This window comes from Cydia pomonella, chromosome 23 (genome assembly GCF_033807575.1).
Source record: "Cydia pomonella isolate Wapato2018A chromosome 23, ilCydPomo1, whole genome shotgun sequence".
Taxonomy (NCBI): Eukaryota; Metazoa; Arthropoda; class Insecta; order Lepidoptera; family Tortricidae; genus Cydia; species Cydia pomonella.
Window position 1 is genome coordinate 4,585,951 of NC_084725.1, and position 17,128 is coordinate 4,603,078.

Below are 17,128 nucleotides of genomic sequence, written 5' to 3' on the forward strand. Positions count from 1 at the left end.
AGATCACTACTTTTTTTTTTTTTTTTTTTTTTTTTTATGGCATCGCGCTCCTGGCGCATTCAGCCAAACGAGTAAAACGGGGAAACGGAATTAAAGGATTACATTATAACGGATATGTCGGAATTTGGATAAGGATCAGGGAATGGTAATATATTATAATTTTATATTATGACGTGAGAGGAATGAATACAATGATTTAAATATATATGGAGAAGAATTATTAATATACAAGAGTGTTCTAATAGATGTGGGAAACGGAACTTTTAAATCTGACAGCTGTCTTAATAATATAGAACGGTCATACAGGTTACAATTACCTGAAAAGAATATATGATTAAGATCAGCGGGATCAGCTCCACAAATACATGCGGAACTGGCCACGCGATTTTGTAGTTTCAGGTGTTCCGGTGTACATACGTGACCCAATCTCATTCGAATTAACATACTGGTTGCAGGCTTTGGCAAAGAGATTTTAGCAAACCAAGGTTTGGCAGGAATTGATCTTTGTATGCTCCGATAATGTAACGCAGCGGCACCCGCACCAGATGCCCATAATTTTGTCCATTCCTTTCTTAGGTATATTTTAGGCAGTGCCAACAGGTCTTCAGCAACATTCTTAAATGGAAACATGTCTCCAGAACTAATGGCATCACGAGCTAAGTCATCCACCCTTTCATTACCTTTAATCCCTCTGTGTCCAGGGATCCAGGCAATGGAAACCGAGTAACCTTTAAGATGACATTTTTGCAGTAGACTACGGATTTGATAAATAATTGGGTTATTAGATTTAGATTTGAAAGGAAATTTAGATATTGATTGAAGAGAACTTAAAGAGTCTGAAAAAATGACTGTTTTTTTAAGATGCATTATGATGATAAACTCTAATGCTTTAAGGATTCCAAAGCACTCACCACTATACACAGAGGATTCTGGAGGCAATTTTATCTTTTGGTAAATATTAGATTGAATGTGAAGCACACCAATACCGACACAACCATTGATGGACATCTTAGAAGCATCTGTATACATATGGTTAGCACCCTGATAATCAGTATCAATAAAACTCAGAAATTGTTGATTTTGATCTATATCATTCTTTGATATACCTATATCCAGGAGAACTGGTGGAACTAGTATAAGAGACTCATATTCATGCTGAAAAATGGGAAGTGATGAAGAGCTAACAGTGGGAGCTGAAATAGATTTAAGTTTTTGAAAACTTTTGATTAAGCAAGGAGGGCTCTTGTGTTTCCAATAGTTGGATGTACTTATTTGAAGTAGAAGGTTAGACAAGATAATCCAGAGTTGGTGATTAGAGAATTGGGAGCAACGGAAAATAAATCTATCACAAAGATATTGGCGTCGTAAATGGAGCGGAGGCTCACAACACTCAACTTGCATAGCATTGATAGGGCTTGATTTCATGGCACCACAAATTATTCTCAAGGCTTTAGATTGAATATGATCTAGTTTTTGGAAGCCAACGACATATCCAGGCTCTAACAAAAATGTCCCATAATCTAAAATGCTTCTTATTAAAGATCACTACTTGTATCTCCATGCTATGACCAGACACCACAGCTATGGAAGGTAGAGGCAAGGAACAGAAACTCCTTAGGCAGAATTGATGCAAAAGTGTCCAGCTGCCAGCTATAAATAATAGTTCTAAATCTCTCCAGAGTAGCGCTAGAGTAGCTAAGAACCTAGGCGTTATTGACGGAGTGAAGTGCGCTGTCTATGATTCGATTTTTACCTAAGTATTCTAGGTATTGTAGCGCCACCTATTTATGGTTTTTTTTTCGGACACTTTTTGGTATATGGAGATTTTGTTCCTTGCCTCTACCTTCCATAACCACAGCCTATCTATTTTCCAGACGTCAGACCACACATGCGCAATTATGAAGCGTCATGTCTTTCTAAGGAAGTCGACAGGCATGGTCTAGTTATATTGTATGTCTATGCGACAGGCCTTATATAAGAGTTTCCTAATCGGCCAATTACATCCACACTCGCTATGGTCCCGAGCAAGAGCATAACGAAATATTGTTAACGATATTCCGTGAAACGGAAAACGAGTATCGGGCACGATTTCGGGCCTGATATCGGGAAGTGTGGATGTAATTAGCACTTTAGACTGATTAAAATATTAAAGGTTAGAGGGATACCAAATTATCGATAGATGAAATGTAAAGCAAGGGTAAAAATAGTGCCTGCATTTCACAGCTGAAGTAGATATCGCTGTACGTATACGGCCCCATACCTTATACGTTAAACGATTACAGCCAATATTACAAATATTGAAGTTCGCAAATAGGGTTGTTTGGAAACAACCCTATATTATCTGGCCCATATGTGGGGCGCGGCAGACGTGTGGAGATAGTTCAACGTGACACATATATGGGTCACTGGAGTTCCGTACACGTGGAGTGTGAACGTGATAAAGACACAGCTATAAGTTAGACTTACTTTACTCCTTGGTTAGAGCGACAAAGAGATATTTTGACTGCGGTCTTATCTCTCTCAAAAAAACAGGGGCGATATACAATATCTGAATAAGGATATAGGGGAATTACTGCAATGTACTGCCGCCAGAGTGCAGCACTAGCAGACCTTGTAAACCATATATTAACTTAGTTTTTTTTAAGTTTTCACTATGACATTGATGCATCAAGGCGGTTTGTTTACAGAGCCTATCGCGAAACGCGAAATTTCGTATCTGCTTCTCTATCGCTCGAATATGCAAGTGATAGAGAGGCAGATAACGAAATTAAGATTTTATGTTTCGCGGTAGGCCCTCAGTCTGTGCTAGTGGCGCTCTCTACGCAGAGTTTTCTGTAATATTCCGTTATAGAGATTCCGGTGATGAATTTCTGATAATTTCAGCCCATATGTGTTGGGTCTTAGTCCGGAAGCGATAAAAAGAAAACAGCAGTTTAAATTCTTAATGTTTACTTCAGTCTATTTTTCGCCTTTTCCTGTCGGCCGACCACTTTCTTATATCTGATGACGTAAGCGGCTGCAGCTGCACCGCGGCTGGAACAAACAATAGATTTCATTAGATAAGATAAATAAATTTAATATTACTGGATATTAGGCCACGGACTGGGCGCAAGCGACGCGCGGCGCGGCAAGCGGTAAATCAAGGCCGTTTATACATTACGCTCGATCAAATGGCCTTGACTAGCCGCGCTGCGGGCCGCTTGCGTCGTCTGTGGCCTTATTTTTGTTCAAATTGAGTAAGTCTCACAGTCAGCACAAGAAGGCTTGTGGATACTCAGACAACAATATACATAGTACTTAAATAAAGCCTGACCGTTAATATATGATCACGCGTCAAATTGCGGAATTTAAATGGAACTAAATTTTTCATACTAAACTGAACTGTCACCCTATACATAACAGCGCCTTCTAGAAAATGATCATAGATTTACATTGAAAACACCCATGATGATGATTGATGACTCAGGAACAAGTATCTGTGTTCATCATATAAATAAATGCCCTAACCGGGATTCGAACCCAGGACCATCGGCTGCATACGCAGGATCACTACCAACTAGGCCAGACTGGACCTACTTATACAGTTGCTGAAGTAACGACGCTAAGCACGAAATATTTCGTACATTGAACCGACATTTAGAACAGGTCAAACTGGGGCTAGTGAATAGTATCATGTACATTACAAGATTTACAAGCATAAGGAAGTACCTTCGCAGCGCTTTGCACGCCTTTTTAATAAGAGATTTTTTGCAATAACTCAAAAAACGGCTGGACCGATCATTCGCTATAGTTTTTAATTGAAAGTATTTACTAAGCTTTTGTTTCAAGATGTTTTTCATATTTTGTGGACCCGTGATTCAAAAGTTAGAGGGCAGGGGGACACATAGTTTTCTTCTTTCGGCGCGATTATTTCCGAAAATATTAGCTTTATCAAAAAATGGTTTAAGGAGACCCTTATTCATATTGAAAGATCTATTCAAAGATACTATTGCGTCAGCGCAAAAATAATTAAAAAAATATCATTTTGTATAGTACCCTAAAAAATATTTTTGCAGTTTTTATTTTACCGTTCTGTTGCCATGCATGATTTATGTATCATTGACAAATTGCAGCTTTCTAGAATTAACGATCACGGAGCAAAAGACCGCGGACAGACGGACATTGCGAAACTATAATGGTTTCCAGTTGACTACGAAACCCTAAAAACACCCCCAAACGCGAATATTAGCGTCACAAATTGGTATTCTTGCGTCCGCACCTCCTTTATCGGTATTATCGGTCATAATTTGAATAATAAGATAAATAAATAAAATAAATAATGGCGGTCGAAATCGGCGTGCCAAATCGGCATTTGTGTCCGCACCACCTGATTTGACCAGACAATTTAATCAGATTGTCGAAAAGATTTTCCCGTCTAGACTGGCCTTAAAGGGATAAAGACAAATACCACATCACATACCATCGGTTAAGAGTGGAAACCTGCTAAATCCATTTTTGAAATATATTTCTTTTTAACTTTAATCTCTAAAGATTCAAAATGTTTATTGCATATCATATTACACATTATTAGGTGGAGCTTATAAGTAGGTGGGTTCATATGTGACACCCTGCAAGGGCACAGCAATATACTTAAAACTAACATGCATATATTAACATTATTAATCAAATTTATCATTCAAAAATTCATGTACACTATAATAACATTTGCTGACTAAAAAGGTTTTTAAATTTTTATTAAACATCGGTAATTTTTCAATATTTTTTAGGGAGTTCGGTAAGTGGTTGTATATTTTAATTAACATATAGTGAGGGCTGGATGTAACTAGTTTTAGCTTTGAGAGGGGTAATTGAAGTTTATTTAAGTTTCGATTGTTCCTTTTGATTTTCGCTGCTGTCGGAGTAAACAACTCTGCATGTTTTTTAACAAATTTGCATGATTCAAGGATATACATTGACGGTAGAGTAAGTATTTGGAGTTTCTTGAAAAGAGGTCTACACGATTCCATTTGATCAGTATTTGTTAATATTCTAATACATCTCTTTTGGAGAATGAAGATCTTATCTATGTCATTGCTATTCCCCCATAATACGAGACCATAAGTCATTCTTGAATACGCGTATGCATAGTATACGGAAAGGGCAGTTTGGAAGTCGGTCGCCCGTTTGAGATGTTGTAGTGCGTATATAAAGGAGGACAGCTTTTTGGACAGTCTCTGGATGTGTGATTTCCAGTTCATGTTAGTGTCTAGATCGATACCCAGTACAGTAGCTGAATCTACAGATTCCAATTTTATATTATTGTAATTAAAAATAATTGGTAATGCCGGTTTTTGGTAAGGTTTGAATTGGATTATTTTGGTTTTTTCTATATTTAGTTGCAGATTATGAATATCCAACCAGTTTTCGATTTTTTTCATTGTTACTGTCAGTTTATTTTCAGCTTCATTTGTATCAGAGCACGAGAACAACACAGAAACGTCATCTGCGAAGAGAGCGCTTTGCTCTTCTATTGCATTCGGTAAATCATTTATATAGATTAGGAACAAAATACATCCCAAGACACTACCTTGGGGGATCGAGCCTGTCTGGGTGACTTTATCGGATCTGAAATGTTTTATTTGACCTGTCTCAAAATCGGTATGTTCTATTTGGACTAATTGAACGCGGTTACTGAGGTAGGATTTGAACCATTTATGAGCCACTCCTCTGATTCCGGTGCTGTACAATTTATCTAATAAAATATCGTAGCTAACTCTATCATAAGCTTTGCTCATATCGAGCATGAGTCCCACAGCGTATTTTTTATTGTTTATTTCATTTATAATACCTTGAACATATTTGTAAATAGCCAAAGTAGTAGAACGGTTTTCTCTAAATCCATCTTGGTTATCGTGAAGTATTTTAAATTTTTCATAATAAGAGTAGAGGCGTTTTATCATTGCTGTTTCAAATACTTTTGCTACTGTTGAGAGAAGTGCAATTGGCCTATAGTTACTTATGTCTTGTTTGTCACCTTTTTTATGAATAGGTTTTACTACTGAGGTTTTAAGAAGATCGGGAAAAATTCCTTCCGAAAATGATTGATTTATAAGCCATGTAAGTGGGTGAGTTAAAATATCTGCGCACGATTTAATCAAAGCGGAGGGAATTTCGTCTATGCCAAATGAGGTCTTATTTTTCAGATTTTTTATTATTAATTGTATTTCTGTAGGTTCTGTCGGACTCAGAAAAAATGATTTATTTATGGCATTCGTTAGTGGCGCTCTGTTTTTAGCTGTTGATTGGGTGCTTCCTATGGTCGAAAAGTAGTCATTGAAGGTGTTAGCTATTTGTATTGGTTCATTTATTACTACTGTTTCATCTGGGCTCTTAATTTGAATATTATTTTTCCGTTGTGGTCTATTTTTATTCGTTTCACAATTGATAATTTTCCACATAGTTTGAGATTTGTTACTCGACTTTTGTAGTTTATTTTTATTGTTTATTCTTTTAGAATTACTTATAACTTTTTTTTAATATTTTACAATATTGCTTATAGTGACTGCGTAGAACCACACTTTTGGTCTGAGATACAAGAAGTTTTAACAACCTTTTATTTTTACATGAAATTCTTATTCCCTTGGTTAAAAAATTGTTTTTAGGTTTTAGTTTAATTTTCACGATTTTTTTAGGAATACATTTATTAAGAGCTAGTTCTAATATTTTATGGAATATATTGTAGTTTTCGTTGACGTTATTGCTATATGAAAAAAGTGTATTCCAATGAATATATTGTATATATTGTATATCTATGTTACGAGTGCAAGAAGAGGGAAACATAAGGCTCGTAATAATAATATCTATAAAAATAGGTGCAAATTTCTCTGTTTTCAAAAATGGATTTGGCTGGTTTACACTCTTAGGCAACAATATTCTAAAAAATCTCTTACCTTCCGAAGTCACCGTTCGCAGCATCACTTCACTTGGTTCTCTGATAGGTCTATTTCTAACATCTTGCGAAACTCTGGAATTGCTAGTAGTGGCCTGAATGACACCTGATTTGAGGTCGCCAGTAGTAAGTGTCCGAACTGTTTGCGATCTTATTGGAACGTTTAAAGATCGTGATCTGAGATTGCTGGCAGCGGTAATCAGAACTTGCGATTTTCTGGTTTTGCCAGAAGGGACCAGTTTGACACCTCGAGATCTGAGATGGCTAGGAGTAAGTATGTGAACTCTTTGGGATTTAAGTACAGATGGATCATGTTTTTGTTGAGACCCTCTGAAATCGCTAGTAGTGGCCTGTATGATATCTGTTGATCTTAAATCGCCAGGACTAAGTGTATGGATTGTTTTGGATCCTCTCAGAACATTAGGTGGAACCTTTAAGATTTTCTGTTGGAAATCGTATTTTACTTTAATTGTGGAGTTTGGTATGAGCGTTGGGGAGACGATGCGCTGAAAACGCTTGTAATTATGGTGGTCTGTTTCCTCGTCAACACACTGTGAATGATAGAAATAAATCAAGTCAGAAAAAATCTAGAAAGGCAGAATACATTCTGAAGCTATCTACACAATTTCTCTCTGTGTTACTACCCGTTCGCTTCAAGTTAGCAATCGGGTACCGTTGCAAGCCGTTACATGATTATGTCGCAGGATCAATTACTATTTTTATCGACAAAAAATAATGATGTATTTCACATTTTTATGCTTACTTTATGTAATACCTTTTTTCTATTCCTTTACTGTTATCTGTCATTTATACATTCATGAACTAGTGTTCATGAATGTAAGTATATAAGAACATACATGATGTATTAGTATATAAGAACATACATACATACAGAAATAGTATACGCCTGCGGCTCCGGCTCACATTGTAACCCAAGCCACCTTTTTTGACCTTTCTTATAACAACGGTTGCATAAAATACTATTGAGCTATCGTTTTGTTTCGTCCTCTTGACCGCGGCGAGCTGTGATTGGTCAATTTCATTATAGTTGACTAAACCGTTTCGAAATGAATATTATAGTTGAGTTGGGAGCCCATACATGAAAAGTACCAAATTACAGTTTGGTATGCGAAATTTTAATTCAACCATTACAGTCGACGAGTAGAAAAAAGTAGTTGTAAGGCTGTGGCGAGTGGGCGCGAGTCACGGCCAGCTCGTAGCGGACGGGTCGGACTCTTGACGCCTACAGCGCTGCAGATTTAGGTACACATTTAGTATGGGGATAGTGTGGGCTTGGTGTTTTCGATCCTTTGACCGAGATAGTTTTTATCAATGATCATAATTATTCTACACAGAAGTTAGTTGAATATAATAAATAGCATTTTTCATATCAATTATCACTGACGTGACAGCGTATGAAGTGGAACGGAAATCAAAATCCCAGTACCTTTTTGATCGGGGCATCGGGGTAGGGCTCCACCTCCACGGTGAGCGGGTCGGGGTGGGGCCCCACGGTGAGCGGGTCGGGGTGGGGCCCCACGGTGAGCGGGTCAGGGTGGGGCGCCACTGCGAGCGGGTCGGGGGAGGCGGGCGCGGCCAGTGGCGAGGGCTCCTCTGGCTCTTGTTTTACTTCCATTTTCACACTGAAATAACACCTTTGTTTTCGAGCAAAATATCAACTAGAAATAATGGAAGCTGATCTACGAAAAAATAGTAAGGGCTATTTATTTATTTATTTATTTATTTTATTATTTTATTATTATTTCATGGAATAAACTTATGATCTAGTAGTTTCCTGCAAAACTGTTTACACAGTTTGACTGCAGGCGCGAGTCTCTGTTATGTTATGTTCTGTACGTGCATGAGTGGCTGAAGGGTAAATGTGGCTGGCAGTCACCTTAGGCTTTATACATTGATTACTCATCTACTTCTTACGTTCCGGAGCGGTCGCGGAGCGGGACGGTAGCAAGGCGGTAATGTTACATTGAGCAGAGTCGGCGGATTGAAAGCGTTTTGATTGCGGTAACCGGTTGTAACCGCGTTGTAACTAACCTACGGCTACGAACCTCAATTTGTAAACCGTATTTCTTTAATATTTGTGTCTTAATTCATATAGACTTGAATATTGTCTAGCACGCGCAATCCGCGCCGGTTCCGCTACCGCGTCGGTCCGCTACCGCGTCAGTTCCGCTACCGCGTCGGTGTGACGGAGCCTATACTCGCACTAAACACTAACCCCCTTATTCATAAACGTGTACTAAAGTTACGATGCCGCTGATCATCGTTTGTCCCTTTCCGACGTATTGGTATGATGGACAGGGACAAACGATGATCAGCGGCATCGTAACTTTAGTACACGTCTATTTATAAGGGGGTTAGGGAGCGTCCATTAATTAAATAAGGCGTTTTTAAGTATATTTGGATCCATGTCTGTTTGGAGTGAGCACACTAAGGGCCGGTACAGACGGACTGCAACTCGACTGCAACTTGTATGGGAACTGCACGACTGCGACGTTGCAGTTGGAGTGCAGTCGGCATGCAGTTCCCATACAAGTTGCAGTCGAGTTGCAGTCCGTCTGTACCGGCCCTAAGTATACTTTATGACTATGGCGTAGCTATAGCTCCGTGAGTAGAAAAAAGCGAAAAAAAAAAAAAAAATGGCGCATAAGATTATCGTCCCATAGAAAATTTGAATTTCGCGCCTTGTTCTACTAACAAAGTTGTTTGACAGACTATAAATAAACGTGTGTAGTCTATGCGGAAAGAGAAGAGTCGTGAATATAAGGGAACTAATATATTAGACAACTCTTCTCTTTCGTCACCGACTCTCATAAACATACCCATCTCCATCAGTCTCGTACAGTGTTAACAAGTTTTCCATCACCAGTTGTTGTCGTATAACTGCCAGCACTGCCTGCGTTTGGTTCTGTAATAAGTTTTCGGCAAAAATTTAATTTTTGGTACAAGCTTTTATCGCTGACTGTACTATTTTTCCCACCGGCATCTAATACTCATTGAGTCAATTCTAAAACCCCAAAAGACATATAGGTTGCGTTGTTCTTACAGAGTTCCTATGGCCACCTCCTGTTCCCATCATCATATCAGCTCGACGGTACCATAATATTGCATTGTCACCCGACTTACACATATATGCAAAGTTTCAGCTCAATCGGATGTGGGTCAAATTTAACTTCCAAGATTTAAACCACACAAACACATACAGGGTAAGTTAATAAATAAATAAATAATAAATATTATAGGACATTATTACACAAATTGACTAAGTCCCATACTAAGCTCAATAAGGCTTCAGTTGAGGGTACTTAGACAATGATATGTATAATATATAAATATTTATAAATACTAAATACATAGAAAACACCTATGACTCAGGAACAAATATCCATGCTAATCACACGAATAACCAGGATACCAGGATTACCAGGATTTGAACCCAGGACCATGGGCTTTATAGGCAGGGTCTCTACCTACTAGGCCAGACCGGTCGTCAGAAGTTTAATAAAAGCTTGTAATAAAAAGAAAACAGTTTCATTTCTCACTTTTATATAAATACCTAACGAGAATAGAGTTGTGCCGTTCCCGAAAACTTTCTCCGTGTTGTATGGGAAACGTATTTCCCATCGTAAACGGAGGCCGTTCTAGGGAAAGGCACACCTCTAGATCCCTCAACAGGCGGTGTGGAAGGCGGTTACCTGCGCGGCGCCCCGCGGCGGGCGCAGCACGTAGTGCGCGCGGTGCGCCGCGCTCCCCGCGCACGCGCCGCACAGCGCGCCGCGCGGGCACTGCACGCACCAGAACGAGAACCTGCACGTCACAAGTACCGAACTGATATATAATAGTACATTACGATACAAGTGCGAAAAATAGGAAATTCGAAACGAGTGGCGATAAATTAAAACACGACCGAAGGGAGTGTTTTAAATCGACACGAGTTGCGAATTACCTATTCGCACATGTATCGTACAACGTTTTACAGTACATATGGCCCTTTAAATGTTCGACACAGTAACGTAATATGCTACTTCTCGCACTAGTGCTATAAAGTAGCCCCATATGTACTGTAAATTATATACCGGGTAGGATCTTCTAGGAGCAAAAATTACTGTACTCCTGAAACTGACCAACATTTGTCCGGCGACATAAATTAGTTTTAGTACACTTAAAAGTTTATTCTAATATTTATTAACATTGTTTTGTTTTAAAGTGTGACAAGCAACGTCAATAGGGTTGTTCCAATTTTTTGAAACGCTTGTATTACATTCTATATTAACTAAAAGTTGCCCTGAAAATCAACTTTTATACAAAAAACGGCTTTAAATATGTTAAATTAACAAAATATATTTTGACAGATGCTTTCGCGCCCAAAACGCTCTTTGAAAATTGTGTGACGTCACAGTTTACGGTTTGACACATAACTACATACACACGAGAAGATACGAACTGTCAACTGACATTTGTCATTTGTTGTTTATCGCCTAACTGTCAACAGTGTCAATCCGAGAGTTGTGACGTCATCAGAATCTTCAATGACGTTTCGGGTTTGGTCACGTGATGTGTGCCAAAAGATATTTTAAATTCAATATTTACAAAAATATGGTTATTACAGGTAGTTTAACATGTTCTTATAATCCAAAAAAAAATATTGAGATACAATTCTGCCCTAAGATTTGTAGATGGAAACAACCCTATTACGATGATGATGGCGTACATTGAAAATAACTAAAGGTAAAGGGGGCGCCGTAAGCCTTCAGTAAGAAATGCATATAGTTGGAAAAAATCGTCTATGCCCCCGTGACCCTGACCCCGGTGGCCGCATGGCTCGGGCACCTGCCGCGATAGCAGAGGACGCAGGTTCGATTCCAGCCTGGGGCACTGGAGGCCTTGGTCTCTTTTTCTTAGTATATGACATTTATTTCAGTTTAGTGTTTACTATGTATGAAAAATAGGAAAACAAAAGACTTCATAATTGTTAAAAGTTATTGAACAAAGGTGTCATCGTTTGGGGAGTACAATATATGTTTTAATTTTTTGCTCGTGTTACAGGCCCACCCGGTACTTTGGTTAGCCATTTTGGCCAGTAATAAAGGCGGCAAATTTAAAGCAATTTAGGCGCATAGGGTTATCTCCTATAGAAACTTTGAAATTTCACGCCGTTTTCTACTAACAAGGAAAGGTACCCAACTAGGAAAACTGGAGTTTAAGAAGATATAACAAACACGTACTCTTTATTTTTTCCTGCTCTCAAACATATACTCAAACCAGTCATTAACTAGCAAGTTGCTTGAGCATCACATTCTATAGGAGTTAGAAGCTTTAGTATTTTTTTAGTGCTTTGGACGACGATTTCTACCAATATGTTGAGTTTGGGCAGCTAAAAAAAATACGTGTCTGTTATTTTAGACTACTCTATAACATATATCAATGAATATGAAAGCAAATCGGAACCGGACAGTTGGGTACCTTTCCTAGTAAGTGGGTTTGCCAGAGTTATAAGTTATTTTCACCACACCAGCTAGTAAGGGCTTTCTTTATTCTTAAAAAAACGGAAGAGAAAGTTGCATTGTATCCACAAGCGTGGCAAAGTACAATTTGATGCGATTTTTCAATTGTTTGCAGAAAACGAAACGCTAATTATAATGTATGGAAATGTTAGCGTTTTCGGCAAATAAAAGAAACGCAACCCTGTTATAATTGAAAATGGTATAAATTTAATTGAAGTTAATTTTACAACGGATAGGACCATGGGCCTTATGAGGCTATAATGACACTTCAGTATTCAGTATTCATTTATTTCTTGCTTCCATGGTACATTTTTAGGTAGTAGTTACACATTTCTTACGATATCACATGGACCCTGAATAGGGTGTAGCAAATACAAAACAATTTAAGTAACTTACAAAGTTATTTAACATAATATAGTGAATTTTACAAACTTATAACTAACATAACCTGACTTATGTACGAAATATCATTTGATATATCGCTTTTCTGTTAAGGACAATATCGTGAGGAAACCGGACTTATCCCAATAAAGCCTAGTATACCCTCTGGGTTGGGAGGTCAGATGGCAGTCGCTTTTGTAAAAACTAGAGCCTACGTCAATTCTAGGGATTAGTTGCCAAGCGGACCCCAGGCTCATGAGCCGTGGCAAAAATGCCGGGACAACGCGAGGAAGAAGAATGACACTCACCCGTCAATGGCTGCTGAACAATCCTTACACCGGGGTTTGAAATCTTCAGTAACTGCTGCAGCTACAAGTAAAAATAATACTTTATTACGCGAGATTATTATGTACTTGTGCCGTTCTCGAGAACGTTCTCAGATTAGTATGGGGAATGTTCTCGCGCGAGGAAACTTCCCATACATAACGGAGAACGTTCTCGAGAACAACACAACTATTGTATTGTATAAAACGATTACGAAACGGTTACGATTGTATAAAATACTATTACCCTTCCATAGATCTAATAAGTAGATAATAGTATCTAATATTGCATTGATTCCATATTTGTATTTTGTTATTTTTATTGTTTGCAAAAAATGACATGTAAAAGTGCCCCTGTGGCCTATTTGCTCAATAAATGTTTGATGAAAATGGACCAGCCAAAATGTATGAAACAGCCAAATTTTTTTTTCGCAATTTCAGTGTTGTCCCATAGTAAAAGTAGCAACTTGCAACGCACGAGGGTGCCATTGTAGGTTAAATCCGTCGTACATTCGTCCGCATTCGCATCAGTTAGCGGCGTTAACACCGCATCAGGTTTTGGGATTATACTGAGCACAGTATAATCCCAAAACCTCCCTGGCCTGGCAACGGGAATGCAGTTATTTTTTAGCCACCCTGTATTGCTGTCTTACCCATGACGTCGGCGGTAAATGCCACTGCGCAAGCTGGGCAGCAATATGCTTGCGATAATAATAGGAAATGGAGGGTCAATCAACGAAAACGTCCTTAAACTACGTCCAAAAGAGAGGTATGGGCATTGTGAATGTCATCTCGCTTTGTGTGGTAGGGCACAGCCAGTGGATGTCATTCCAGATCTAGAGCAGAGCCCAACTGGGGAAGTACCTCCACCTTACAGAAAACAGCAGCCAAATAACACTAGACCCTACTCATAGTGTTGTGTTCCTGCCGGTGAGTAAGGTTGCCAGAGCTCAACGAGGGGGGGCGGGTTTAGGTTCGGCAACGCGCATGTAACCTCTGGAGTTGCAGGCGTACATAGGCTACGGAGACTGCTTACCATCAGGCGGGCCGTATGCTTGTTTGCCACCGACGTAGTATTAAAAAAAAAAAAAAAAAAAACTTGGCGCTTAGCGTGATTAATTTAGTGAGATGTGACTTGCCTGGTACACTCGGCTCGGATTGTATGGGCAGTTCGTCGTCACAGAACAAAGACAGCGTCTGGACGTCGTCAGGCAATTTTGGTTTCTCGGGCACCGGTGTCGGGTCTTCGGGAACATCTGAAATATACGTAATATAGCAATTTCAAATCCCTTCCCTTCAGTGTACTTTTGCGTCAGTATGTGATAGATGTATTTAGTATTTAAGGTTATTATTGTACTTTGTTCATAAGGTTTTTGTGGCAATAAATAATTTCTCTCTCTCTCTCTCTCTCTCTCTCTCATGTATTACTAATTGCTGTTGTTTGTGTTTGTTGTAGACGCACCCTTATTTGGGGGTTTCCATGCGTCATTAGTTCCCTTGCCATGTCTCAGGGTGTTTGGTCCATTTTCAGAATAGCTTTTGGCAAGTGTCGGGTTTTTTAAGAACCTCAAATAACCACTAACGGGAAGCTAGCGAAAAGTTTGGAGTTGGGCAAAAGAAATAGATATGATGAGTTAATGGGTACTAACCCACTATGCTTTATTTAAGCAAATGTTTGCCATACCTTATTAGGATCCATGAGATACTATTATTTTGTAACAACTTACTTTTTTACCATGGTGCAATAAACGATTATGATTATGATTAAGAGCGTCCGGTGGCTGGCGCGGATTCACGAAGCGGGCGCACGCACGCGGGTGCCATTGTAGGTTAAATCCGTCGTACATTCGTCAGCATCCGCATTAGCGGCGTTAACATCGCATCAATTAACACACTATTTTTCATTAAATCGCTTGCGCGCTCCGTGCATTTTTAAATTACGGATTTAAGCGCTTTTTGGCTGTGTCCGGACTTAGGATATTCCATTTTTCCAAAGGGCACTCTATGCTTTATAAATATATCTGTGACTATACGAACAATGTGCAGTCAGCAATACTATTCGCTTAGCACCTTTGGATACAAAACTTCTATACATTTCCCTTTTCTCTGCAGCTGACCGTACTCACGGAATAAATAATATAACGTACAGAAGGTTCACTCCCTAACAAGGCGCAGCCCGAGCAGGCGTCCGTAGCGGTGCGCGGCAACTACTACTGCTAGTCACCAGGAGGCCTACCGCGAAAACCGAAATTCACAAATTGCGGGGATCTTTCTTTTTTACTCCCACTAATTGTTAGACGTAATTAGACTGACAGAGAAAAATGCCCGCAATTAACGAACTTCGATATTCGCCGTTATAGCCCTGGTGTGGGCCGCATGTACTTGCAAAGGCTGACCAGTAATATATGATCACGCGCCATATTGCGGAATTTCATTGGAACTAAATTTTTCATACTAAACTGAACTGTCACTCTATACATGAGAATAACAGCGCCCTTTTGACAATGATCATTTATTTCTGGTCAAGCTTTAGCGACACAACGAAATCGCGGAGTGAGCCACGCCTGCCGTACCTAAATGAATGGAAAATGAATGAATATGAATATACGAGAGAGTATGTCATAGATATAAGAAGTAAGGAGATTTATAACGAAGCATAATTTCAACGAGTCTCGCTGTCTCCAACTGTCCCCCACCACATCATTAAAGGCGTGGCCAGACAACCAACTCACGCGCTGTGATTGGCCAAACCGCGCGGTGTAGGAGCCTAGAGCGGCGGCACTAGAGTGAGGACAATTCGATAGAGCTATCGATATTTTACATGTTCTGAAAATGACCTAAGAGTTTTGACATTTTTATTTTAAGTAATAATTGCCATAGACTTAATTGTAATTCCTTTAAATTTTTGACCTTATTTACGAGCTAAGAATTGTAAGGTACGTGTAAGGTATATTAGTTGAGCCATAAGTTCTCTCACAAAGGTTTTTACTGATAAAATGTAATACAAAGCCTTTAATTAAAAAAAAAAAACATGTACCATGATGCGAAAGCTTGTTTATGCTTAACTAATCAAATTGGTTTAAATTTTAGTCATTATTTGATGTAATGTTTGTTTAAATTGTTTACTTTCGGATTGTCGTTAGACACGAGCGCTTCATTAAAAAAAAAAGTTTCAGTTTATTATAGCATATTTCGTCACCAATTGAAAGCAATTCCAGCATGTTATATAGTAAGTATAATGCACCATTAAATAAGCTTTTATATCAAATGTACGAATAATAAGGAAACAGTAATCATAATTATCAGTAAAAATCTTTCTGATAGAACTTTTGGATCGACTAAGTATACAATATACTATTATTTTAAACATATTTATATTCTATCTGTAACTGTAACTGGAAACATTTTTCTTGAAAATGATCCGAACAAATAACACTTTTCTCGCTAGTAAACCAGTCAGGGCCCTCTTCCTGTAGCATCTATCCATTTTTCGTTAATACTGGGATTTTTCGGGAAACTGAAAAAAATTGCAACCATGAACATATTTCTTTTTTGACTTACTGTAAACTGTACCTCTGTAAATTCCATTCACCACCGTTTCTTTTTCAATTGTTTACTCTAAATAATTGTATATTAATATTTTCAATTGTAGTATTGTTTTTTTTTTTACTTGTAAACCGTATTATCCACCACAGGACAGGCTATGCCTAGTGTGGGGGGCCAGCATAAATGTAATACTGTTATTATTTTATTTCTGAAATAAAACATTTGTACAATTGTACCTACTTAATTAAATCAGTTTATTTTTTGGCTTACCTTTTCGATTTTTAATCCAAATTAATTAGTATTAAATTAAACATTAGGTGCATATAAAATAATTGTAAAATTTTACTTGAAAAATAATTACTTTCGTATGAAAGTAATTATTTTTAATGTGTGTATACACTATATCCAAACATTTTTATCGATAACGC

The 17,128-nt window shown here is 38.4% G+C and overlaps 1 protein-coding gene across 8 annotated transcripts in view; it reads right to left on the reverse strand.

Moving 5' to 3' along the window:
- Positions 1-2,932: 2,932 nt before the first annotated feature.
- LOC133530717 (uncharacterized) overlaps positions 2,933-17,128 on the reverse strand; it is a 33,209-nt gene continuing 19,013 nt past the window's right edge. For all 8 annotated transcript variants that reach the window (XM_061868741.1, XM_061868740.1, XM_061868742.1 and 5 more), the window contains 7 exons: positions 14,294-14,410; positions 13,140-13,200; positions 10,642-10,753; positions 9,769-9,854; positions 8,376-8,571; positions 6,930-7,479; positions 2,933-3,033 (listed from right to left, as the gene is read on the reverse strand). In XM_061868741.1, coding sequence (XP_061724725.1) covers positions 2,954-3,033; positions 6,930-7,479; positions 8,376-8,571; positions 9,769-9,854; positions 10,642-10,753; positions 13,140-13,200; positions 14,294-14,410 — 1,202 coding nt within the window. In that variant the 3' untranslated portion in view covers positions 2,933-2,953. The remainder of the gene's footprint in view (positions 3,034-6,929; positions 7,480-8,375; positions 8,572-9,768; positions 9,855-10,641; positions 10,754-13,139; positions 13,201-14,293; positions 14,411-17,128) is intronic.